Here is a 22,855-nt window from a genome sequence, read left to right on the forward strand (position 1 = left end):
ACTCGTTAACTTGTACTTTTACTCTACTGCATGTCGACTTGATGTCCTGAACTCTGGCAGTGGTTGAATTAGTAATTTTGGCCCCAGTGTTCTCAGGTAGCAACCCAATTGGAGCCCAAGAACAGCTGTCTTGGTGGCAGCCCAGCCCAAACCCTCCACCTGGGAAAGTCACTGACACGCTGGATAATCAGCACGGGCCCACGAACCCGGATCGCCCTAGGCTCGAATCAGAAGGGGTCGAAACCTGGCCAAGAAGCAACTTTGCCGTCACTGTGCTGTGCTGCGCTCTGCTCGGAATGTCGTAAGACACCTCATATCTCAAGCTCTAACCAACAGGCCTTCTCATCGCAACAACTCTCCGCCGCTCTCCCATCTCTTCCACCGTCCGCCTTCTCTGGTAGATTCTTCGCGCCCCAATCCTGACGAAAGCCTTGTCGTCGCACGATATCACCACACCGAGCGTCCCCTTTGGTGCACGAACATTGAAAACCCCCCAAATTCGCTGCGCGATTCCGTCACCTCGGCTCCACCAAAACGGTCGCAGCAAACATCCACAAACATCTAAACGTTCTTTTGAGCACGCCCGAGACCTTGCTATACCGTCATCATGTCCGTCGAGATTGAACCCTTTGAGCTCGGCTTCCGCAGTACGTTGTGTCCTCCAGATCGCCAACATCCACAGAGACATTCGAAGGACCATATCTGACCGAGCTAGGGCCATTTACTATCGAGGTCGCGCAGATCCTCAAGATCAAGAACACCAACAAAGAGCCAATCGCTTTCAAGGTATATCAAGATGTCTTTCAAGTTGTATCTCACTTTTCAAGTGGCTAACCGGATCCTCCTGTTTGTAGGTTAAAACGACAGCCCCTAAGCAGTACGTCTCGAGACTTCGCGATTCTCCACAATAATTACATTGGCCTGCGAGAGTGGTGTTGCTAACTGCCACAGGTACTGTGTTCGACCAAACTCTGGTCGTGTTGAGCCCGGCCATGAAGTCGAAGTTTCAGGTAGACACATCGTGGACATGTTTGGAAAGTTGGGGCGGGTGGCTGACATACACGTAGTCCTCCTGCAGGCCATGAAGCAGGAGCCTCCTGCCGACGCCAAGTGCCGTGACAAGTTCCTCGTCCAGTCCGTTACCATCACCGGCGACAAGGACTTCACCAACGTTCAGCAGATTGTGGGTCACTCTTCACAGCCGGCGGTGAAAAAATCAATACCATACTGACCAGTTATTCTTGTAGTGGGACGGTGTGCCAAAGTCGGCAATCCAAGAGAGAAAGATCCGAGTCTCTTGGCTCGCCGCCAACGACGACGGAAACGCGGAACCTGCGGTGTCGACTCCTCCCCGTCGTTCACTTGCTAATGTATGTTATCCCACTTGGTTTCTCCGTGGCGGGGGAGGGGGTGAATGGGTGCAAAAATTCGCATCCCATCCCCGCGATCCCCTCGTCACATGGGCGACTAGCGCTAACCACAACTGTATAGGGCCATGAGGATACCCCCAATGCCGCCCCTCCAGCCTACTCTTCCCCGCACGATGAATCCACCATTCTCGATAACACCTCTCCAGGCCAACCCGAGCAGGAGTCCAGGGAGGAGACTGGGTCAACTGTCGCCGAATCTGCCGTGGCCGCCGCCAAGACCACAGCCGTCGAGACCTACGAAGAGATCAAGGCGAAGCTCGCTCAGGCGGAGGCTACGATTGCCCAGCTAAAGAACGACGCAGCAAGTGGACTCAGACAAAGGAAGGCAGCTATAACCTCCGAGGCAGACAACAGCAAGCCTTCCCAGCCCGAGCTCGCCCAGGCGACGAGACAAGGTACCGAGGGTGTGTCCGTTAAGGTCGTGGCCATCCTGTGCTTTGTTAGTTTCATGTTGGCGTACTTCTTCTTTTAGAGAGTATACAGCCGGTCTGGAAAGCGTGGGCCAAAAGGTGACGGTGTTGTTGGTTTTCTTGCTACATTGAGGCGCGGCGTCGGATCACAAATAATCACCACCTATCTTTACAACACCCCCCCCCCATACCCATCATTAGTTCCCCCATACCCCATACCCTCATACCCCCACACGGAGCTCTCTTTTGTTGTTTTACTGTTTTGTTATTTATGGGTAGACGTATGGTATACGTTGTTATGTCTATGTCTCTCGGTGCCTCTCTCTCTCTCTCTCTCTCTTTCCCTCCCTCTCTCTCTTTCTCTCTGTGTGTGTGTGTGTCCAGTGTCGTTTGTTTGTCTCTGACTGGACGACAAGTTCATGGCAAAATACCACTGACTTTCTGATGGTTGTTTTTTCTCGTAGCGGCATGATGAGAGCGAGGATAGTATTATTGCAATTAGCTAGCAAGGATGTGGTTGCCTGTGAATATGAAATTAATTGGTTACACCTGTTTGCTTTGATATTGGTGTGTGTATCATAACGTGTTCGGGAATTTACATTCAGGGGCTGGAAAGGGCTTTGTGCGCAGATTGACAGCTATTCTTATTATTACCTTTGCTACGCTAGCAGTACGCCAACATGTGTATCGATAGAGGAGTGAATGCAAACGGCTAAGCGTAGGCTTTATACTGTATTTTCTTTTCCTAGCCATAGAGCTTGTGCCACAATTACAGAATTGTTAAGGGAGATCAGGATACGTCTCCCGGAAGCCATCATGCCCACCTGTTACCCTAGAACCTCATCACCACCGCTGGCGGCTTGTTCCCCAAAATCTCATCAATCTCCCCCATCACCTCCTCCGTCAGCAACTTGTACACCCTCAACGCCTCCACATTCTCATACACCTGTTCCGGCGAGCTCGCTCCTGTTATGGCGCTACTAACATGCTTGTTAGCCAGCACCCACGCCAACGCCAGCACGCTCTGCTTCACGCCCAACCGCTCGGCGATTGGTTCGAGCTTGGAGACCGTGTCAACCATTTCCTGAAACTCTTCCTTGCCCGTGCGCTTCCAGAAGCCGGAGATGAACTCGAGCTGGGTTTGGGCGAAGCGGGAGTCGGGCGGGATGCCGGATTTGTATTTTCCTGAGAGGATCCCCTGCCGCAAAGGGGAGAAGACGGTCAGGCCTAGGGATTGGGGAGTGCGGAGGAGGTGGGCGAGGGTGGATTCGACGCGGAGGCGCTCGAGCATGTTGTACCGGGGCTGTTCTGTTACCTTGTTAGTGAGAGGAGACATAGGGGTAGGGAAAAAAAAAGGGGGAGGGGGGTACCCATTAAAGGACCGATGAGGTTGAGTTTATCTGCGTAGTGGCGTGCTTCGGCTATTTCGTCTGCGTCCCACTCGCTGGTGCCCCAGTAGAGGGCCTTGCCTATGTCGATTAGGTGGTTGAAGGCTCGGACTGTTTCTTCCATGGGTGTGTTTCTGTCTGGTCTGTGGGCGTAGATCAAGTCGACGTAGTCGAGTTGGAGGCGTTCGAGGGATTGGTTCATGCCTTCGATGATGTGCTTTCGGGAGAGCCCAATGTTGTTTACTGGTCTGGTGCTGAAGGCTGAGCCCCAATAGATCTTTCTCTCCGTTAGTAGGGTTCAGGCATGAGGGTTGGTGTAAAAGGAGTGTACCTTGGTAGAGATGACGAGATCGTTTCTTTGCCAGCCAAACTTCTTGATGGCCTCGCCCATGACCTTTTCGGACTCACCCTTCGCGTACACCTCGGCACAGTCAAAGAAGTTGACACCGACGTCGTAGGCGGCTTTCATGCAGGCGAAGGTGCCTTCTCTGTCGACATGACCGCCGTATGTCAGCCAGCCGCCGAGGGAGATGGCAGAAACTTGGAGACCGGAGCGGCCCAAGAAGCGGTATTCCATCTCGGGGAGATCAGTAGGCGGTGACATATTAAAAAGGCGATCGGAGAAACTAATGGGTAGAATTGGGTCTGGCTGTAGAAGAGAGGGAAGAGAGATGGCCGAGAGACACTGCCCTTAAATAGTTCACCACTTGCTGAACCCGGAGCACGGCATAACATAGTGTACGAAATAGCAGGCCGCCGTCTGAGCAAACGGTACGGCAAGCTCCCGTGATGCAGATCCGGTATGAGAAGGTCGTGGTAGGTAACAGACAGGGGTTTGTATCAACCCCCACTGTTACCCCTCTTCTATGGTGTTTCCTGGTTCGTGAAAGATAGGACGAGGCTCGAGACCGTACCACAGGAAGGATATTGTGGTGTCTTGTTTGGTTGGCCATAGCTCCAGCACCATGATGATATGTGCAACCAAGACACAAGACGCCTTCCACTTGGAAGGCTGAAGGCAGGATATGAGTCCGCGGCCAATTCAACCCTTGAAGTTGTCACTTCGTAATCAGCTCCTAACCTGCGATGACAGGACTTCCAACCGAATGGGCTTTGCTGATGGCGTCATTGCAACTAAGGTGTTGTAAGAGATTTCTAGGTCATGCGTTCAAGTCTATTGCTGAATATCTACACTGGGTGGTTAGAAATGGGTACACCAACCAATTGGGCAATATCACTTACACCCATCGGTCTTCATTGTTGACACTGCCCCTTGGGCTTGCCAACTGCCTATCCCAATGATTGTTGGTTCTCTAGTTGGCTGCCCGTGTTGGTCAAGGAAGAAATGTCGAAAAGGACAAGAAGTTCTGGTTAACATCTCATAAACCCTCAAAAACAAAAACAATCCTGTCCAACACACCACTTTTCAACGCCCAGTTCGGATGGACAGCCCACTTTCACAGGCACAGGCGAGCTTCTGGAACGATAACCCCTTTTTCGATCTTGGAGATCTTTGAAGCATGGGCCACTGGCCCCTCCTGGTTGGCTCCAGCAGATCAGATACCCCACAATTGAGGGACCTGAGCCCCTGTCCGCCACCGCCAACTGTTGAAATTGGACGGAGGAACCCAAGCGAGCAACCTCAAGGGTTCACAACTACCGACCCTGCGCCAACCTTTTTTTGTTGATTGTCTTTTCCGTCAAGCTGGTCTTGCGGCTTCACTCGTTTCTTCTCGACGTTGACAGTACGCATTCGGATTTCCCATCATGGCTTCCACAACGATTACGAGCAACGGCACGACCAAGAGAAAGGCTGCCAATGGCATCAGCAACGGCCACGCCAACGGCGCGACGGCGCCCACCAAGAACGCGGACGACCAGAAGGAACATGACTTTTTCTGGACTTATACTGAAGAGCCACACCGGACGCGGAGGTTGGCCATCATCAAGGCGCACCCTGAGGTATGTTTGAGCACAGTGTCTGCGTTAAGAAAGCATCAATCGCTAATCATTGTCCTGTTAGGTCTTGAAACTATGTGGTGCCGAACCATTAACGAAATATGTCGTCGCCGGCGTCGTTGCCCTCCAGATCCTTTGCGCCCACCTCCTCCGAGACACGCCCTTCTGGTCCCTGAAGTTCTGGGCGGTCGCCTACATCATTGGCGCTACCTCGAACCAGAATCTCTTCCTGGCCATCCATGAGATCTCCCACAACCTCGCTTTCAGGTCGCCCCTGGCCAACCGCCTCTTTGCCATCTTCGCCAACCTTCCTATAGGGTTGCCCTACAGTGCTTCGTTCAGGCCTTACCACCTGACACATCACAAGTCCCTCGGAGTTGATGGCCTCGATACCGATCTGCCTACCGCTCTTGAAGCCGTCTTCCTCGACTCGATCCTCGGCAAGGCCTTCTTCTGCACCTTCCAGATCCTATTCTACGCCCTCCGCCCGATGGCCGTTTACCGTGTCCCCTTCACCTGGGTCCACTGGCTCAACGTTGCCGTTCAGCTGTCCTTCGATTACGCCCTCATTGCCTTGCTCCCGAACTACTTCTCGGTCAACTCGGTCCTGTATCTGATCCTGTCTTCCTTCCTGGCTGGCAGTCTCCACCCAACAGCAGGGCACTTCATCGCCGAACACTATGTGTATGAGCACATTTCGGACGAAGCCAGAGACCCCGAGAACAAGATCCCTCTTCCTGAGACCTACAGCTACTACGGCATCTTGAACTTTTTCACTTACAATGTCGGTCTGCACAATGAGCACCACGACTTCCCTGCGATCCCCTGGACTAGACTGCCCAAGTTGAACAAGATTGCCAAGGAGTTTTATGATCCCCTGCCTACACACGAGAGCTGGGTGTATGTGCTTTGGCAGTTCATCTTTGATGACAAGATTGGCATGACGAGCCGTGTCAAGAGAAAGCAGGGAGGGAGAGTTGTGGGTGGTGGAAATGTTGCTGCAAAGGCCAAGGTGGCGGATTGGACAGCTGAGGAGATTGAGGCTTGATTTTGTTTTTGAAGGGTTAATGATGTGTTTCGGGAGACATCTGTTTGCTCACTGTGGGTTATGAGTAAGTCTGGAGTTGAAACGAGACCAAAAAAGGGGTTTGATACGAACGAACCTAGACTAGACGGACGGGGCAAGAGCATTGGTGTATTGTACAATGGCATTGCTTATGAGGTGCGTTTAATTTTTGGGCTGATAGGTTATTGTAATGGGTGAGTAAGTATACATTTGAGAATTTATGAGCATTATTTTATCTAGGTGGTCTAATATTTGAAAACAGCAAACTGGAAACAAAAGCAATAAACGTCTTTATTCACCCTTCAACTCCGACGCCCACCCCCGTATCGCCCCTTTTTCCTCCTCTGTCAAGTTTATCCCAAACACCTCTTTCAACACCTCAGTCCTCTCCTCCTCGGTCCTACAAACCTTGACCAACTCTGTCCTCCCTCCCAAATTCTGCTTCACCTCCCCCTGAACCATCATCACCTTCCCCTTTATCTTCTGTTCTCCCTCCTCCCCTCCTCTCAGAAACCGAATCACCAGCACCGTGTACGTCTGATGATTCCTCTCGCACTCGCTCAAAAAAACATTCAGGTTCTCAAAATCCAACTCGGTAAACTCGTGCTCCGGCACAAAGGCGTAGTAGCTGTTCCAGGGCTTTTCAGGCGAGTTTCGGTACTCGTAGATCCAGTGCTTGAGCGCGCCCTTGGACTCGTCACGGAAGCGCTGGTCGGGGAGCCAGTCGCGGGTGTAGCGGATTTGCTGGGTGCCGATGGTGTTGTGGTGGATGAGGTGTTCGGTTAGGGGCAGGGGGAAGGTTGGGCCGTCGCCGCCGAAGCCAGCGTCTAGGACGTATTGTTGGGCTGGGTTGGTGTTGGGGAGGGTGAGGATGTTGACTAGGTGGACGTAGCCGTTGTAGGGGCCTTGGGGGGTGCCGTTTGTGCGGTTGCGGTTGCGGACGCCCGAGTAGTGAATCGAGGAGAAGCCGAGGGCGCGGAGGATGTGAGAGAAGAAGATGGAGAGTTCCATGCAGTAGCCTCCTCTGCCGCGCCTTGGGGAGGTGACAAGTTTGGTGAAGAGGTGTTGGGGGTCGAGGAGGATGCGGTGGAAGGGGTTGTAGTGGATGGAGAGGTTCTCGTAAGGGAAGGAGGTGATTTGGGCTTGGAAGATGGTGGTGAGGTAGTCTAGGTCGAGGACGGGGTGGGAGGAAGGGTGGTATGACTTATCGAGACCGACGTAGGAGAGATACTGAGAGACCTGGGAGAGGGTGTAGGCTGAGCCGTTGGGTTTGAAGTTGTCTTGGTCGGCCATGGTGAGCGTTGGATCAATGAACCTCGATTTTTGCTACCGTCAAACACTCTCTTGATCCATCAATCTTGGTGTTTTGACCACTGATTAAGATTTTAGTTTCAGTCATATTAGCAAATACTACTCCTTGTGACTCACCATCATAGGGTATCTCCAACGTAAACCCGACAAGCCGGTCGTCGGCAGGGCGTGAAGGCGTCATCGCAACTAACACCGTTCTAGAAATGATTCCGCCCAACAATCATACAAGAGACGTTATAAGTATGTTTATTGATCTGATAATGCCAGAGCATACACTTGGATTTACTATACAGACCCTAACCCTGCTGCAAACAGTGATTAAATCTTCCAATCACACGACACATCTCTCAGCCATTTTCTTACCGTATATGCTAGTTATGAGAGGGTTAAACAACACTTGATGAATCATTGGGCTGTAAGTGATACTTTGTTTGCTGCTCGGCCCATATTTTCCAGCAGAAAGATGCTGCGTCTCGGCCAAAAAGACAATCTAGTAACCATGGTTTTGAGCATTTAGATGCTCGCCTTGAGATGTCCCTTGGTGTCTCAAGGGTGCCTCATACAACACAGTTCACGAGGTTATGTCAGCAGTCACCTCATCACTACAGGACTGACTTCTGCCTTGGAGCACACGTATCAATACTGAAACCCAAAGAGCAGCCAAGATTGATAAAAACCTCGCTCGAGGTTCATCCTGCCACCATCTACTCAGACTGCCACCCCACGCGTGTGGCTGCTCAGACTCGTGGGCGACCGTGATGGGCCAGCCAAACTCCGAGAGGCGCAATGCCCAGCCAGTGACAGCATCGGGTTCCTGCGCAGATGACCGAAAGGTAATGTGAGCAGGATAACTCCGATGTTATGTCTGTGGCATGCAGTCTCTACAATCACAATATCTTCCATCTCCCCCTTTCGATAATGGGTGACGCGGCAGCAAGTGTGAGAGTTTTTGGTACTGCAGCGATGCATAGTAAGCCATACAGAAAAACTCATTCGCTGGCTGCAACCCATCACGCGGTTTTCCTCACAAGGGGAAGATGGGTTAAGTTCGGGACGAGAGGACCCCTACCCAACCCACACGTCACCACGTGTCATGCAGCCGTTGGTATAAGGACAAGACACTCAGGCCTCAAGACTACTGCGTATATGCTGGGTAGCGAAGCGATATTTTTTCTTCATCTGTTCGTCGCATTGTCTTGCGCCGTTTTTTTGCTGATTTCTCAACCAGTCTCAGACAACCCGGGCCCTGGTATCGCATGATGAAGGAGTTCCGTCAGAGCGCCAGAAGGAAAAGTTTTCGTGATCACAGCCCACGCCGCACACTCACACACACCTGCCCCTGAGTTTGCTGACAGGGCTGGGTAGCTGGGTTCTCGGCAAACGGCTGTCCCTGGTGAGGCTAGCATTCGGCCCAAGCCGGTGCGGTATATTCTCATACTTTGTCCCGATGCATCCGAGAAGATATTGTGAGAGCACGCGGCAAGACGGAGGCAAAGACATGCCTGGTATAACTTCCCAGCTGCCTGTTTTCGTGGCACTCGAGGTATCCGAGTGCCTGTCGTGCTCTCCTTGATCCAGCGGCGCGGCGTGATGGTTCGACAGACCAGGGCTAAGGGCTGCTTATCGTGGGTTTCACTGAACTGGCGAGAATTTGTAAAAGGACACCCACCCGGCTGAAAGGGCTATGGCGTGTTACCAAAATGGACCAGAATGGCACCCGTCCACTTGGCCGTTTGTGAGAGGCTGAGCCGTTGCCCACCACTTCAATGCGGGGTTGATAAAGGAGTACCTGGCCCCATATAGGGCATGACGTCGTCGCCGACACCAGCCCTAGCAGCAGAGCAGGTCTTGTACATGATCTCGATCTGCGTAGAAACTTTTATCATTGTGAACTGCCATAGCCTGAGACCACGAGCTGAGCAGCAATAGAGCCATACGATCACCAGGTCTACCTGCGCGTGCCTCGAATGTTAGCGTTGCGCGACGGCTTTAAGGTTGCGGTCGATCGACGTCGCCAACAGCTTGTTCCTAGACTCGGCATCGGTTTTTGTCCATGATTTTCGGACCAGGGCCTTCGGATCGGATCGCTGGATTCAATCCTCCAGAGAGGCAGTTGATATATGTCTCGCGCTCTCACGAACGCTAATTGTTGATATCTTTGAGCTGAGAGTCATTGGGGAAAGTTGACAAAAAGTTACGGATACTGCCGCATCTTCCGGCCATCAATCAATGACAATGACAGATGCATGCAGATATCAAAAGCTGGCTCGGCAAATAAACAACAGACGAAAGTGACAATGTTTTCGTCGAATTATGTCGTCACTAAGCAGGCCTTCTTCTTCCGATGGGAAACAGGAGGAGGAGCCTTCAAGTACCGTCTTAACAGCACCTGCCTCCGAGGCTGGCACAAACTTTTTGGGGCGCGCCGCGCAGCCGGATTTGGTGGGGAAAAGAAATTCTGGAATCGGGAAAAGAGCGGGCCAAGATTTACCGAGAGACTTGCGATCTGACAGAGCTACAAGTGGAGACTTGACACGCCGCCTCTGTCCGTTGACCGTCAAAGGGATATCATCGTCTCATGATGTACCAGACCGCCCGGCCAGGTACCGTGACATCTCTCAGGGGTGAGCGGCATCGTGTGGTGGAAGGGAAACCGGGGCGTTTTCTCCCGCTGGGTTTTCAGAGTTGTTGGGTTGTGCTCGCTCCCACACTGCTGTGTTGTCGTGAATTGATATGGAGTACTTTTACTTTGGATAGGTAGGTCGCTTGTGTAATGTGCCGGACCAAGTCTCCGCCCCAACCTTCTGGTCGATTCTATGGTAAGAGTTTGATGACTAGACTGACGACGACGACAAGAGGGAGGGACGATTGGTATTGACGGCGGTGAGGTCGAAGCGGCGATATCAGTAGAGATTCGTAATCCTCGAATACTTGTCGAATGGAGGCCATTATGCGCTGCCCTGTAAATATCAAAGAAGTCCCTTTTGGGTTGATGTGACGGCAATTTAGTGGCCTGGAAGCGAGAGTCGAGCCCCAAAACGGCCAAGTGGAGGGGTGGACGCCAGCGCACACTGCTCGCACGCTACCCACTGCCCATTTGTGCCTGCAACCTGCAACACATTGCACAGGCAGGGAAGCTTGGATGCGCTGCGTACCTACCTGACCAACGACATCATCCTCCATCTCCCACATCTTCCAATCACTCGCTGCCTCTCCCACCACGCATTCAACACCGCCCGCGTGGACCAAACCCCAAACCCCAAATCCCAAACCCACTCCCCATAGTGTTCGCTCGTCTGATTAGCATCTACTCGATAGCGCCCAAGTCGCCTATTTGCCCGCCCTTTTACGGAATCATCACAGTACGGAGCCTCCCAAGAGACGCGGCCTGCAGTTCGACAACCTAAATCTGTCTCAGACGCATTGCGATAGCCGCGAAAAATCGAATAGTAAATCGTTGGGACCCATCCATAATGATTTGCTGGACCCTGCGAACTCTGAGCAGCTAAGACCCGCCCTGGCATGTGTGAGTGGTGGTCGAGATCAAGCCTCCGCCCTTCCTCCTCCACTCGACTCAACTCGCACCTACGCATGCTGCAGCAGACATGGACCCGTCGTCCAACAAGCCGACTGGCTCAGCAGAGGCCGACCGCTCGCAGTCAACCGGCAGTATCCCAACTGCCCTGCTCCATCCCACGTTATCCCGCGAATCCACCTCGAGCACGGCAACCATAACCCCAAAGACCGACTCGTGGCCCTCGAAGTTGACTTCGCAGACCTCGACCACGTCCACCTCCTCTTCGGCTGCACCTTCACCTCTCCACTCGCGCGAGCCCTCTCCAACACGACCGCCGCGGCAGCAACGTACGAGCACCTCACGAGCGTCATCCATCAACCCCGGGCCCCGGTCGCGGAAAAACAGTGCTCAGGATCTAGGAAAACAAGCCAACCCGCCACCACCACCACCACCACCCCCCACGACGAAAACCTTGTCCTCCTCCACGACGCCTACTCTTCTGCCCACTGTATCAGACCCAAGCTTCAATGCGGGTGCACCCGTCAAGTCACCCACGTCCATGGAGCATATTCGAGAGTCACCCCGGTGGCCGGTATCCCCTAGGCTACGATCTCCTCCACCCATTCTCCACCAGCCAACCATCCCACCTCAGCGACGATCAGAGCACGAAACACCTCTAATTGCTCTTCAGCGTGCGACCCCGCCCCAGCCTCGATACCAGGAGCCTCAATCAGACACCGATACCGACGACGCCCACATGCCGTCTGGGTTACGAACCCCCGCTCGAGGTGGTGGAAGCAGCTCAGTCTTGGAGACTGTCCAGGAAGTTAGTCCACTGGGTTCGCCACGGGGACCAGGAGAGTCGCTGGAGGAAAAGATTGCTAGCAGCATGGCTTCTGAATCGTCACAGGCGGATCTGATTGGTCTCGGTCTGTCCAAGGAGACAGTGGGTAGATCCAACACTGGCCCGAACGACAGTGGTAGTGATAGTGGCAGCATCAAGGCTAGCCGACGGGGCGGATCTGGGATGCCACCGCCCCCTTTGACGACAAGGCAGTCGAGCACCTCGATCAACAAGCCGAGCATGCCCAAGACCAAGACCGGCGACCTGCCATTGCAGAGTATGACGGTCGAGACGGAGACGGTTACCTCGATTCCCCAAGCTGCGTTGGCCCCAAGTGTTGGCACCCAGGTGTCAAGTGCCAGTTTGCGGACAAAGGCCAGCAACGAGACGATACGACCGAGGAAGGAGAAAAAGAAGCCGCCACGGAAGCAACCCACTGTGACGGCGGTCAATGGTGAGAAACCACGTTCAGCTACATCCCCTAAATTACGACATCACATGTCCATGTATTCAGTTTCTTCTTATTCTATTACCGACAAGCGCCCGTCTCCCCCAAGCTCTTTCAGCTCTCATGAGAGCGTGATAACGGATGCCAAGCGGGAACCGGGAGGCAGGAGGCAGAGCCTAGTTTCTCAGATCAGCAGCATGAGCAACCTACTGACACGAACACGTGTAGCATCCTCCAAGGCCGATATCTTCGAGGCCAAGGTCGCAAGCGCCGTCGAGGAAGCAAACTCGTCCGATTCCGAAGAGACTTTTGTCTACGATTCTAACCCACCAGATGCCCGTGACCGACCGCCGAGATTTCATTCACGAACGCCGAGTGCGACATCCATGGTCAGCCAAATCGATCGGTCTGGGATGAGGTCCATCCACACCGTGATGGAGAGTTCTGGGCCTCAAATGGTTGTCAAGAAGAGCATGAAATTCGTCAACACTTACAACAGCAATGCAAATGACGGCATCTATGGCGACGATGATGGGAAGGGAACTGGCAGGAGCAATGCCGGTTCTGCCCGGGGAACTGCACGACATCACCATCATTTCGGCCGTTGGGGCCGTAACGGAGGCAGCAATGGTCACCCCTCATTGTTCGCCGAGCACTCGCCTTTCAGTAACGCTGCAGCTGTTGGGAACGGAGGCTCAAGACACTCTTCCAACCCTCCGAGTCCCCGCTACGCTAATGCTCGTAACTACTCAGCAGCAAATGGAAAGAGGTCGACACATCTATCAGCAGGGTATGATCTCGACGACAACACTACTGGCGCTGACGACGAGACAACACCCTTGGTTCAGTCCTCCACGATGCGATCATCAAGGTCAGGCAGAAGTCGGAGGGGTCCTCACTCGCACTCATACCGGTCGATTGAGGCGCAACAATACAGGTCACCTCCCTCGGTTCTCAACCGGTTCGCGAGTTGTCTGGTCTTGACGGTCATGCTGTTGCTCATTGTCTCGGGCGCCATCGGCTTCATGTTTGCGACATCACAACCTCTCACCAATGTTCAGCTCACCAATATGAGCCATATTGTGGCCAGCCAACAGGAGCTTATGCTCGATCTTACCATCAAAGCCCATAACCCCAACGTCGTGGTTGTAGCTGTGGATTCTTGCAACATCGAGGTCTTCGCCAAGTCGCCACGCGGAATGTCGGATTCAGAGTGGTGGCGCCATACCCATCCCGGCGAGGTTGGACCACCACCCATCAAGAGACCCGAAGGCGAAATGTTGGCGATGGAGGCCGACGATGATGATGATTCGGCGCCTAACCTGCACCTCGGCACCATCACTGGATTCGAGAGTCCCCTGACTTTCGAGGGTTCTTTCTTCAACCAGGGCGATTCGTACTCGACTGGCGAGGTCCGCCTGAAAGATCCTGGCAACGTCACCAAACCTGGTGGTCCCGAGCGATGGGAGCGGGTCCTGGAGGACGAGTTCACGTTGATTTTGAAGGGCGTCATCACATACACTCTTCCCCTGAGCCAACGGGAGCGAAAGGCCACCATCACTGCGAAGAAGATCATCAGACCAAACTCGGCCGACGACCCTGCGGTCCAACCCGACGACGGGGACGTTACCATCTCACTTATATCTTAATAATTGGCACTGGCTTCGGCCGTGCGTCCAGCGACTGCAGATAAATTTCCTTTTTCTATGTGAATGACTCTCTTTTTTTCACGAAGACAAAGACATACCTATTTTATTCTCTTACACTTTTCATTCTCTCTTCGGTGGCAATTGGTTACATGTGTATATTTCTGGGGCTTGTGTGTTTGTGTGATGAAGCGTTGCATGGCATTATGGACTAAGAGATATTCCCCCGAGAGAACATGGGCTGGTAAAGAGGCAAAGCAAACTGGGCGTTGGTTGGATTGGTATACAAAAATTCAAAACTCACATCACAAACAAATTGAGCAAGCAAAGACCGGCATTATAAGAAAAGGAAAAGACGGACTGTACAGAGTTTCTCCATCATTGGTAGTTCAGGGGGTACCCAATACGTAATGATGGTGAGATGGATGGTGGAGGGCATGTGGTCTGAAGGATAAGTGCTGGAGGTGTTTCTGTTGGGACCCGCAGACTAGACTAAGGGGGGGAAGGGGGCTTGAGGGGACTTTTGTGAGGGTTGAGTGTGATAACAGATATCTGTGAGAGCGAAAGACACTCTTATAGGTAGAAGATTTTGATGAATATCACATAAACTTGATGTCACTATTGCCACCATATCTTTAAAGTTGATGTGGCTTTTGAGCAGCAAAGGGGAATGCATGTGCACACAGCAGCCGTTACCTTCGGGCCAAGTTCTTTATACATTGCATGATATCAATATAAGCACATTCTATTGTCGTTGTCAAGTGTGTAAACAAGAAAGACGCTCAACAAAGTTCAGGCTTTCGCTTACGATCTATCATCATTGAGCACCAACTTCAGAACATAACTCTCATCATACCCCCTGCTATGTTCGCCTCATGCTCACAAATGAAACGTTCATCTCTGTCTATTCCCACCAAAGCACACAAACGTCCCCCTTCTTCAACCATAGCCACCCAAGATGAACTTCAACTCCACCACAAACAAAACTACACACTCAAAAGAAACTGAACAAAGACCAAAGCAAAACAAAAGCCACAACAGATCATTATATATACCGAATTAACCACCCTCCCATCCCATCATCCCTCCCAGTAGTATTCCCAGTTTAACTTGATCATTTCGTTTCTGTGTCTTCATCTTCATCGGAAATATACCCGCACGTACGTTGTTCATCAGTAGTTTAGCCCATTCCCGTATTTCATCATCTTTTATAGCCCCCTCACACACCATCCATTTATCCTACCCACCTCTCCATCCCGCTGTCCAACACACCCTCTCTCATCATAAAACTCTAATTCGTTAAAAGAAGAAGACGTGAACTACTCCCTAATCGTCTCGGCCGTCCCAACAGCTTGCTCATCCTTCTTCACAAACGCGCTCGTCGCCCATCCCATCCAGCTGTTCCTCTTGTTCGCCCTCTCAGCCGCTGCTTGAGCCTCGGCATTCTCCTGCACGAGCCTCAACGGCCTGGGCTTGTTGCCCCCAAACGTCGTCTTCTCCTTCTCGTGCTGGCTTCTGGGAGGGGAGCTATGGCTGGAGACGAAATCCCGTTCGAGAATCGAGTCCCCGCTCGTGCTGCTTGTTTCGCTTCGCATGCCCGGGAAGTTGCCCGCCGAAGCGGGAGGGGCACCGGTCGTGGAGTGGGCGCTTTGAGGCCCGTTGCCGCTGGTGCTGCCGCTCATACTGGAGCGGTTGCCTGCTCCCTGGGGCGCCCAGAAGGTCTGGGAGGATCGGAGGGATGGAGAAAGCGGGCCGTCAACGGCGGAAGGGCCCTTGTACATGGCGTTTACGAGCGAGGCGGCGCCGACAGAGGTGTACTGATCGCTCATGGGCCTAGCACGGCGAGTCGAGGTGTTACGGGTCAGGCCAATGGGGATACTGGGCGCCGTTTCCGGGTTGGAGACGTCGGCGCTGGCCGAGGGCATGAAGCTCATGGGGCGGGGCTTGGGGCGGACGCCGCCGCCGATGCTCATCGTCTTGGCGCGCTGGAGGAGGGACGGTCCAGGTGGAGGGGCCGCCTGCTTGGGGGTGGGGGGCGGGGGGAGTTCCTTGTTGGTGTTTGCGTTTGCGTTGCCCTTGAAATCGCTGCTCTGGTCGAGGATGTGCTCAAATCCTTGGTGCTGCAACAGACGCTCAATGATCTTGTTGATGTAAAGAGTCAGAGCCTTATTTTGGTCTTTAACCGACTTGATCTCCGCCTCTAGGCGCCTCTGAGTCTCGAGCTCCTGTTCGTTTGGGGGGTCGCTTTCGGCAGCGCCGTTGAGCTCATCGGCCAAGCTGGCTCCGTTGGATCTGCCTTCCAGGGCAGCGAGAGCGTCTTGGTTCGCCGAGGCGTGACCGAGATAGCTGAAATCGTTCGTTCCAAAGTCGCCCTTGAGAGTCCGGTCTTGGAGAAGCAGCTGGTAACTTTCGTTGTCTTCCATCAACCTAGCGTTGGCCACACGGGCCTCCATGAGCTGGCGCTCAACTTCCTGAAGACGGCCACCGCCCTGGTTTTGCGACTCGACAAGCTTGATCTGTGCCTCGGCCAACTCAAGTCTGAGAGATTCAATCAGCTTGTCCTTTTGCAGCAACAACTTGGAGTTGTTGCGTGAATCGCTGCGGTGGATGGACGAAGGGGGCGCAAAGCTTCCATTTTCGATGCTGGGCGAGTTGGTCACGGCTGTGTTTGGGTATCAGTATATTTTCTACGCGCAAACCAGACCACAAAAACACTCACATTGCCGCGTCGGCCTGTCCTCGTCCAGGTTCCTCTGCGCGAGGCTGTCTTTGAGGCGCTGAATCACGGTCTGCATCTCCTCCTCGCGGTTGGCCATCTCCTCCTTCTCCTTCATCATGCCACTCCGCTCAGCCTCGTAGATGTTCTCCATCTCGCGCATCTGGCGGGCAGTCTCGCGCTTCTCATTGGTGAGTGTCTCGATCTGCTCTTCTTGTTCGTGAACCCTCTCCTCAAGCTTCGCCTGCTCCCTGTGCGCCTCGTCCAGCTTGTCCTGAAGGATCTCGACCTGACGCTTGGTTGACTCGGCCGAGCTCTCGGCCCTCTCCAGTCGCGTCTTCAAGTCGTCGATGATGGCCACGGTCTCGGCGCGGATGGCCTCATCACGCTCGGCGTCGGCTGGGCTACCGCTCCTGCCATTGCTAGAGACGCCGTTGAGAAGGGACTGGCGCCTTTCGTGGGCGGCCGCACGTGCGGAGACAGGTGTCCCGGTGCGTGAAGGACGGGCGCTGCGTGCTGCGGCGGCGGGTGTGGTGCCAGACGTGCTGGAGGTGGTAGGGGTTGATGATCTCGCACTCGGGCGCTGCGGAGTTCCAGTGGGTGTCTCGCGACCAGCCGCCGGAGGCTTCTTGACGACGGCAGCCATGGCGGTAGGTAGGTTGGTTTTATGAAATGTAGTATAGGTTCCTTTGTTGCGGTGAGTCTAGCGATACTCTGCCACTACTATGCAAAAAAGAAAGAACCCAAGATGCAGAGCGAAAAGGTCAGGTAACAAGCGCAAAGTCGATAGGCTGAAAGAGGGGCTCGAAGACTCTTTTTGGGGCGGTGAAGAGGAAGAGAAACTCGACGTTTCACCTCCAGTTCGGACGTTATGTTTGTGAAGGGGGGGGACGACCCCGGACAACAGCTGAGGGAGGATATTTGCCGACCCACTTGCCTTGTCGGGCGTTCTAGCGCTGTTATTAGTGGCGTTTGGGGGACCCTTGGTCACTGGGCTTCTTGACTCTCCAGCGACTTATTCTGAGCTGGTCGACTCTTTTCAAGGCTTTCTGCTGAATATCGTAGTCTCGATCAAGGTTTGACAACAGGTTGTGCTTGTTTGCGCTGGCAGCCTCGACAGGTCGAGTGATAGGAATGGATTTGTTGGCTGGGACCTGCCTGGACTGGTTGCTGGGATCTCTCAGAGCATGCCGACCTCCTATGCAGTTCGTCTGTTGCTAGGTATACATATGCACCTCGGCCACGAGACCAAAGCGCCAACTATTCAAGCCCTCAAGTGATGTGACTTGCAGGAGGCAAGTCATAACAAGCAGGTGTCTGTGGGAGAGCTACTAATAGTAAGGTAGCACGCCGGCCTCTTGATGGGATTCCACCCAAAGAGCTGTCTTCATCTTCTTTGTCGACTTGGGAACACGAGCACAAATACACCACCAGCCTTAACAAGACAAGAGACCTGGGAAACAATTACGGCTTTAAAACCTTGTTTATCATGCACCGACAGCGGTCTCACCTCTTCCATGTTTGCAGCGAGGTAAAGTGGTCGGGGACTCGCTGAAATGAGCAACCCGCCCCGCGTTAGCTGTTCATGCAGCGATTGCCTGGTCTCTTGATCCTCGTCCGCCGTTATGAGTCCGGGGCACGTGGAGAATGGAGAACCATAATGAGCAAACAAACAACTGAAGCGCCCTGAAACAATGGGTAGCTCATAGACAGTCTCATTAATCCTCTAAGTGTCCTTTACCTGTGTATTTGCCTCACGTGGTCATGAACATCGGCCGTGGCCAACAAAGGAGGCAGGCTTCAGATTCCGCCCTCGGGTTCCGCATCATGTTTTAATTAAAACAATTCGACCTTTCAATGCGCTCTCTCCATACCTACCGCGCATAGGGAGCTGTCAGTGGTCGATCTGGCATGGATCTTCCCTTCCGATCCCGATAACCCGAAGGGTGTCAACCGGATGCTTATGCCAGCTGTGAGGTGTCTTCTTACCACCTGGTCAAACGTAGCTCAACATCTGGGTTGTTGGCTTACACTGGGAGGCAAACCATGGAGGATTCCAACTGACAAATCGAGAACACCGACTTTGTTCAGAGGCAACGCAGCGAAGCTGATTTAGTCACCACGCCTGGGCAACACTAATCAATAAAACAAAGAGATGGCAACGAGAGGTCATGTATTACGACTATCTATTGGAGCCATCAATCCAGGGCAAGCCCTGACCAACCATGGTCATCAAAATCACTTCTTGAGCCGAGCAGAGCCCGGTGTGTGACTTGCCGGAGTTGAGAACCCGAACGCCGTGCCAAATGCCAACTCTTTTCCCTGTCTTTTTCAGGTTGACTCTTTAGGCAGTCTGGTCAGCCAGAATGTCGGAGTCACCAGCGTCGAGGATGGCCATGGTGGAGCACTTGAAGAGCTTGCCAAGAGCGGTACCAAGCTCAATCTGTAAGGGAGGGGGGTTCGTTAGCACTTGATCTTGTACCCTCCAAAGCCTATAGCAGACTTCTTCTCTGGGTGGACCGTTTGACAACGTGGTGTCTTCACGGCCAAGAACAAACATCCAGGATTAATGCCCGGTGTTTTTTCTGGTTGCAGAGTCTACGGGACTGTCGGGATTCAACTTACGTTGGTGCCGTTGTAGTGGTGGACTGAGGTCTTGCTCATCATGGAGTAATACTCGAGCTCAGACTTGCGGAGAGGAGGGGTGTTGGCAGCGATGAGGATCAACTTGGCCTTGCCGGTGCGGAGGGCCTTGAGGGTCGATCTGTATCCAAGGACGACCTTGCCTGTAAACCTCCACCGTTAGTGATTTTTTCGCCATCAAAATTGAGGCTCTCACGAGCAGCTCAGCGGCCACAAACGTACCGGACTTCATAACAAGGGCCAGCTTGGCGCCGATGGACTGAGCGTCCGACTTAGACTTCTTGGGGGCCATTGCGACGGTTGGGGATGGTTTGACAGAGATAGAAGTTGGCCTCGAAGGTTGGTGTTGTCCTTGTCTTTGGCAGGAAGCGTCGTCAGGTTGCAGAAAAAAGTCCAAGTGAAGTTTTCCAGAAAGTTTGGAAATCTCCAAATCCCAAGCAAACGTGGGGTCGGCTCTGATTGGCTGCGTACAGTGGGCCGGATTTTCCTTGTGCCCTAACAGCCCCACTTTTACGTGATCAGCTCAGCCGGCAGGAAAATGAGCCCGCGATTGGTAATCGAAGGCGAATTTGAATGTGGTCAAAATACAGAGGCTTCCCACTTGTCCCTCTCGCACCCCAACACCCAGCGACACCCACACCCAGCGACATCGCGAAAATCAGTCAAGATGGCCCGCCGTCCCGCCAGATGCTACCGGTACTGCAAGAACAAGGTAAGCTTGCGATAATTTGAGATGTTGAAGTTTTGAACCTTTGGAAGGAGTCGGTCGGCATTTTCGTTTTGGGATTTGTGGGCGGAAAAATGGACGATGGACCATGGGCATGACGGAGGACCGAGCAGAAAGAGGAGGATTCACGACAACGAAGGACACCGACAACGACAATGACGACAATAACAACGACAACAACAACGGGGTTCTGACTGTATTGTGCTCGTCTTTGAACAAGATGCTGACCTCATTTCTTTGATAGCCGTACCCTAAGTCGCGCTTCAACCGCGGTGTCCCCGACCCCAAGATTCGCATCTTCGATCTTGGCCGCAAGCGTGCCACCGTCGATGACTTCCCTCTTTGCATCCACCTCGTTTCCAACGAGTTGGAACAGCTGAGCTCTGAGGCCCTTGAAGCCGCCCGTATTTGCGCCAACAAGTACCTCGTCAAGCTTGCCGGCAAGGAAGGTTTCCACCTCCGTGTCCGTGCCCATCCCTACCATGTCGTCCGTATCAACAAGATGTTGTCCTGCGCCGGTGCCGATAGACTTCAGACTGGTATGCGTGGTGCCTGGGGTAAGCCCAACGGCACTGTCGCCCGTGTCAACATTGGCCAGATCATCTTGAGCGTCCGCACCCGTGACTCTAGTAAGTTTTTCCGGACCATGTTCTGCAACCACCGCGGATGCTAACCGCTGTCTTCAGACCGTGCTATCGCTCTCGAGGCTCTCCGCCGCTCCCAGTACAAGTTCCCCGGTCGCCAAAAGATCATTATCTCCAAGAACTGGGGCTTCACCCCCCTCCGCCGCGAGGAGTACCTCGAGGCCAAGGCCGCCGGCCGCGTCAAGGTCGATGGTGCTTATGTTCAGTTCTTGTCCAACAAGGGCAACCTCGCCCAGAACATGAAGCGCTTCCCTGATGCCTTCACTGCCTAAAGTGGTGCCGGTGACGGGGTCGTTGGGGGAAAGAATGGTTATTTGGCTTGAGGGTGGCGCAACGGGTCATTTTTAGGGCAGAGACGAAGGCATGTTTTTAGTAAAGGCCGTGCCTTGACAGTCAATGGAACCATTCAGCCATGAATGTTCAGCAAGGACTTGTGCATTATACCCTCTTGTGAGACCCGTACCGTTGAGAATTGGTACGGGATCCCTAATGACAGTGATTCAAAAAGCGTACAATCAAGACTTTCCACTGAACATCGATGAGTGAATCCATATATGTAGCAGCTGCTGTTATTCTGTAATAACACAGGGTGCCCGGCATGATGCTGATGTCCCACATCACAACAGCCTGGGACTGTGGCAACACGAAAATTCAAGATGAGGACGACTCTAAGTGCAGCGACACCGCCTGGAACGGACATAGGACCTCATGAATATACGACCGCTGCTGCTAAATAATGACTGCGATGCGTATGACATCATCCGTATCGTTTATTAGCACGAATGATGACAGAAGTCTCGGCTTGGAGACAGGAGGGGGGAATCCACCAAGATCTCTTCGGCGTCTCCTCCTCTATGTACATACGGCCATCCTATTTTGCGCTATGAGCCTGGAGAAGGCCAAGCAGAACAATCCCTGCTTCGAGTGTAGTGTAATTCATGATCAAACGAGATCCGGTCCCGGCTTTGCTTATTGTTGGTCTTCTTGGTATCGACAGACAGTGGCTAACACCCCCGCCATACGTTGGTCACTTATTATCGCTTAGTGAGCTTTTTTGTGACATTGGATCGGCTACCAGTTCTAATCAGCCCCCATCATCTGACTGGTCATCGGCGGTTTCTTCGGCTAACACTTTCTTGGGCTGTCATCCTCGTGGCAGCTGTTATTTAATCGTTTCAAAAGCTCGATCTTGGAACTTGAGGTTGGAGGTGGGGCTTATCGGATCCGTCCGACTCGATAACGTCAGGCCAAGGCCAATCAAGCTGTCACGCAACTAAAAAATCTGTGGAGCGTTGGATGGGGTCTTTTGAACGCGCAAAGGGGAGCATTTGCAGACCGGACGGGACCCCGTTGCCACGAGAGACACACGCAGGATGAAAATATCATCAAACGCGAATGTTGTTCGATATTGCCGCAACAGGCGAGAAAAAGGCCAACGTTGATTTTTGAAAAAGCAGCGGTTAACTCGTCCAAGGTGGGGTAAAAAACGGACAGGGTCTCCCGCTCATCAAAGATCTTATCCTCGTGAGCTGTCTGATAGCATCCCGTGCTGCGGGCTCTGTGCTCAGTTCACATCTCGCAGCTTGCAGGCCGCCCCCCATTCTTCCCGATCGCCCCTCGCCCAGCCCGCCGCAACCTCTCCAGTCTGCTTTCCGTCATCCTTTGTACCTGCACATATTTCGTCAGAACCGGGCATTGTCAAGATTTGAAGCCGACTCTCAGTTGCCATATTCCAGGCAAGGCAGGTTACACGACGCCGCCGTCAGCAAGTCAGCGGCCATACTCACCGTTCCATCGCCATCACCTCATCGATAGATATCGCAAATCGCTGTTGAAACCCATCAGGGTGTGGTTGCTGAGAGACCTGGACCCCCAACCTAACCCCCTCACCGCTTCCTACCAGTAAAAGCACGCGACTTTGCATCTCTTCCTCTCAACAAACCACCCAAAACCATTCGCTTTAGTCACGGCTCGCTTCCCGACCACCGGAGTGGTCCTTTGCGAAGCGCCCTTCCTTTTTGGGGACCCCCGCGATAAACAACCTGTCACCTTTAGGGGTCTTCTTGCCCAGCCCCCTGTTGCCCAACATCATCAATTTCTATCCAT

The 22,855-nt window shown here is 53.1% G+C and overlaps 9 protein-coding genes across 9 annotated transcripts; 4 read left to right on the forward strand and 5 right to left on the reverse strand.

The window, feature by feature from the left end:
* The first annotated feature begins 10 nt into the window (after positions 1-10).
* SCS2 (phosphatidylinositol-binding protein scs2) lies at positions 11-2,549 on the forward strand. Its single transcript, XM_062888208.1, has 8 exons — positions 11-96; positions 192-647; positions 716-786; positions 855-877; positions 952-1,010; positions 1,068-1,183; positions 1,248-1,370; positions 1,492-2,549. The coding sequence occupies exons 2-8, from the start codon at positions 608-610 to the stop codon at positions 1,900-1,902; spliced, it is 843 nt and encodes a 280-aa protein (XP_062746421.1). The 5' UTR covers positions 11-96; positions 192-607; the 3' UTR covers positions 1,903-2,549.
* On the reverse strand, positions 2,524-3,832 carry QC762_213130 (uncharacterized protein; the record flags this gene model as incomplete). Its single annotated transcript, XM_062888209.1, has 3 exons — positions 2,524-3,148; positions 3,211-3,505; positions 3,560-3,832. 3 exons carry the CDS (start codon positions 3,830-3,832, stop codon positions 2,673-2,675), a joined length of 1,044 nt encoding a protein of 347 aa, XP_062746422.1. The 3' UTR covers positions 2,524-2,672.
* A 584-nt stretch (positions 3,833-4,416) lies between these two features.
* QC762_0045980 (uncharacterized protein) lies at positions 4,417-5,117 on the reverse strand (the record flags this gene model as incomplete). Its single annotated transcript, XM_062883420.1, is given in 3 exon segments — positions 4,417-4,421; positions 4,471-4,615; positions 4,626-5,117. 2 exon segments carry the CDS (start codon positions 4,604-4,606, stop codon positions 4,417-4,419), a joined length of 141 nt encoding a protein of 46 aa, XP_062746423.1. The 5' UTR covers positions 4,607-4,615; positions 4,626-5,117.
* On the forward strand, positions 4,436-6,518 carry DES1 (sphingolipid delta-4 desaturase). Its single transcript, XM_062888210.1, has 2 exons — positions 4,436-5,190; positions 5,252-6,518. The coding sequence occupies exons 1-2, from the start codon at positions 4,996-4,998 to the stop codon at positions 6,233-6,235; spliced, it is 1,179 nt and encodes a 392-aa protein (XP_062746424.1). The 5' UTR covers positions 4,436-4,995; the 3' UTR covers positions 6,236-6,518.
* Positions 6,519-6,544: 26 nt separating this feature from the next.
* QC762_213150 (uncharacterized protein) lies at positions 6,545-7,773 on the reverse strand (the record flags this gene model as incomplete). Its single annotated transcript, XM_062888211.1, has 3 exons — positions 7,682-7,773; positions 7,592-7,626; positions 6,545-7,492 (listed from the first exon to the last, which is right to left on the reverse strand). The coding sequence occupies exons 1-3, from the start codon at positions 7,743-7,745 to the stop codon at positions 6,545-6,547; spliced, it is 1,047 nt and encodes a 348-aa protein (XP_062746425.1). The 5' UTR covers positions 7,746-7,773.
* A 2,928-nt stretch (positions 7,774-10,701) lies between these two features.
* Positions 10,702-14,510, forward strand: VAC7 (Vacuolar inheritance and morphology protein). Its single transcript, XM_062888212.1, has 2 exons — positions 10,702-12,379; positions 12,602-14,510. The coding sequence occupies exons 1-2, from the start codon at positions 11,170-11,172 to the stop codon at positions 14,020-14,022; spliced, it is 2,631 nt and encodes an 876-aa protein (XP_062746426.1). The 5' UTR covers positions 10,702-11,169; the 3' UTR covers positions 14,023-14,510.
* Positions 14,511-14,722: 212 nt separating this feature from the next.
* On the reverse strand, positions 14,723-18,141 carry QC762_213170 (uncharacterized protein). The gene is made up of 2 exons (XM_062888213.1): positions 16,739-18,141; positions 14,723-16,681 (listed from the first exon to the last, which is right to left on the reverse strand). The coding sequence occupies exons 1-2, from the start codon at positions 17,379-17,381 to the stop codon at positions 15,339-15,341; spliced, it is 1,986 nt and encodes a 661-aa protein (XP_062746427.1). The 5' UTR covers positions 17,382-18,141; the 3' UTR covers positions 14,723-15,338.
* A 750-nt stretch (positions 18,142-18,891) lies between these two features.
* On the reverse strand, positions 18,892-20,197 carry RPL30 (60S ribosomal protein L30). Its single transcript, XM_062888214.1, has 3 exons — positions 19,601-20,197; positions 19,361-19,521; positions 18,892-19,178 (listed from the first exon to the last, which is right to left on the reverse strand). The coding sequence occupies exons 1-3, from the start codon at positions 19,668-19,670 to the stop codon at positions 19,080-19,082; spliced, it is 330 nt and encodes a 109-aa protein (XP_062746428.1). The 5' UTR covers positions 19,671-20,197; the 3' UTR covers positions 18,892-19,079.
* Positions 19,930-21,313, forward strand: RPL10 (60S ribosomal protein L10). The gene is made up of 4 exons (XM_062888215.1): positions 19,930-20,090; positions 20,350-20,734; positions 20,792-21,199; positions 21,258-21,313. The coding sequence occupies exons 1-3, from the start codon at positions 20,046-20,048 to the stop codon at positions 21,019-21,021; spliced, it is 660 nt and encodes a 219-aa protein (XP_062746429.1). The 5' UTR covers positions 19,930-20,045; the 3' UTR covers positions 21,022-21,199; positions 21,258-21,313.
* The last annotated feature ends 1,542 nt before the right edge of the window (positions 21,314-22,855 follow it).

The sequence above is a fragment of the Podospora pseudocomata genome (assembly GCF_035222375.1).
Source record: "Podospora pseudocomata strain CBS 415.72m chromosome 2 map unlocalized CBS415.72m_2.2, whole genome shotgun sequence".
Taxonomy (NCBI): Eukaryota; Fungi; Ascomycota; class Sordariomycetes; order Sordariales; family Podosporaceae; genus Podospora; species Podospora pseudocomata.

Bases quoted from the DNA above. Each gene is read 5' to 3' on its own strand.
- RPL30 (XM_062888214.1), bottom strand. From the start codon at position 19,670: ATGGCCCCCAAGAAGTCTAAGTCGGACGCTCAGTCCATCGGCGCCAAG. The intron at 19,522-19,600 runs GTACGTTTGTGG...GGAGGTTTACAG, and splicing joins GGCCCTTGTTATGAAGTCCG to GCAAGGTCGTCCTTGGATAC. The intron at 19,179-19,360 runs GTAAGTTGAATC...CCTCCCTTACAG, and splicing joins ACCACTACAACGGCACCAAC to ATTGAGCTTGGTACCGCTCT.
- VAC7 (XM_062888212.1), top strand. From the start codon at position 11,170: ATGGACCCGTCGTCCAACAAGCCGACTGGCTCAGCAGAGGCCGACCGC. The intron at 12,380-12,601 runs GTGAGAAACCAC...GAACACGTGTAG, and splicing joins CACTGTGACGGCGGTCAATG to CATCCTCCAAGGCCGATATC.
- SCS2 (XM_062888208.1), top strand. From the start codon at position 608: ATGTCCGTCGAGATTGAACCCTTTGAGCTCGGCTTCCGCA. The intron at 787-854 runs GTATATCAAGAT...TCCTGTTTGTAG, and splicing joins AAGAGCCAATCGCTTTCAAG to GTTAAAACGACAGCCCCTAA. The intron at 1,011-1,067 runs GTAGACACATCG...ACATACACGTAG, and splicing joins CCATGAAGTCGAAGTTTCAG to TCCTCCTGCAGGCCATGAAG.
- RPL10 (XM_062888215.1), top strand. From the start codon at position 20,046: ATGGCCCGCCGTCCCGCCAGATGCTACCGGTACTGCAAGAACAAG. The intron at 20,091-20,349 runs GTAAGCTTGCGA...TTTCTTTGATAG, and splicing joins ACCGGTACTGCAAGAACAAG to CCGTACCCTAAGTCGCGCTT. The intron at 20,735-20,791 runs GTAAGTTTTTCC...CGCTGTCTTCAG, and splicing joins CGTCCGCACCCGTGACTCTA to ACCGTGCTATCGCTCTCGAG.
- DES1 (XM_062888210.1), top strand. From the start codon at position 4,996: ATGGCTTCCACAACGATTACGAGCAACGGCACGACCAAGAGAAAGGCT. The intron at 5,191-5,251 runs GTATGTTTGAGC...TTGTCCTGTTAG, and splicing joins TCATCAAGGCGCACCCTGAG to GTCTTGAAACTATGTGGTGC.
- QC762_213170 (XM_062888213.1), bottom strand. From the start codon at position 17,381: ATGGCTGCCGTCGTCAAGAAGCCTCCGGCGGCTGGTCGCGAGACACCC. The intron at 16,682-16,738 runs GTGAGTGTTTTT...ACCCAAACACAG, and splicing joins GGACAGGCCGACGCGGCAAT to CCGTGACCAACTCGCCCAGC.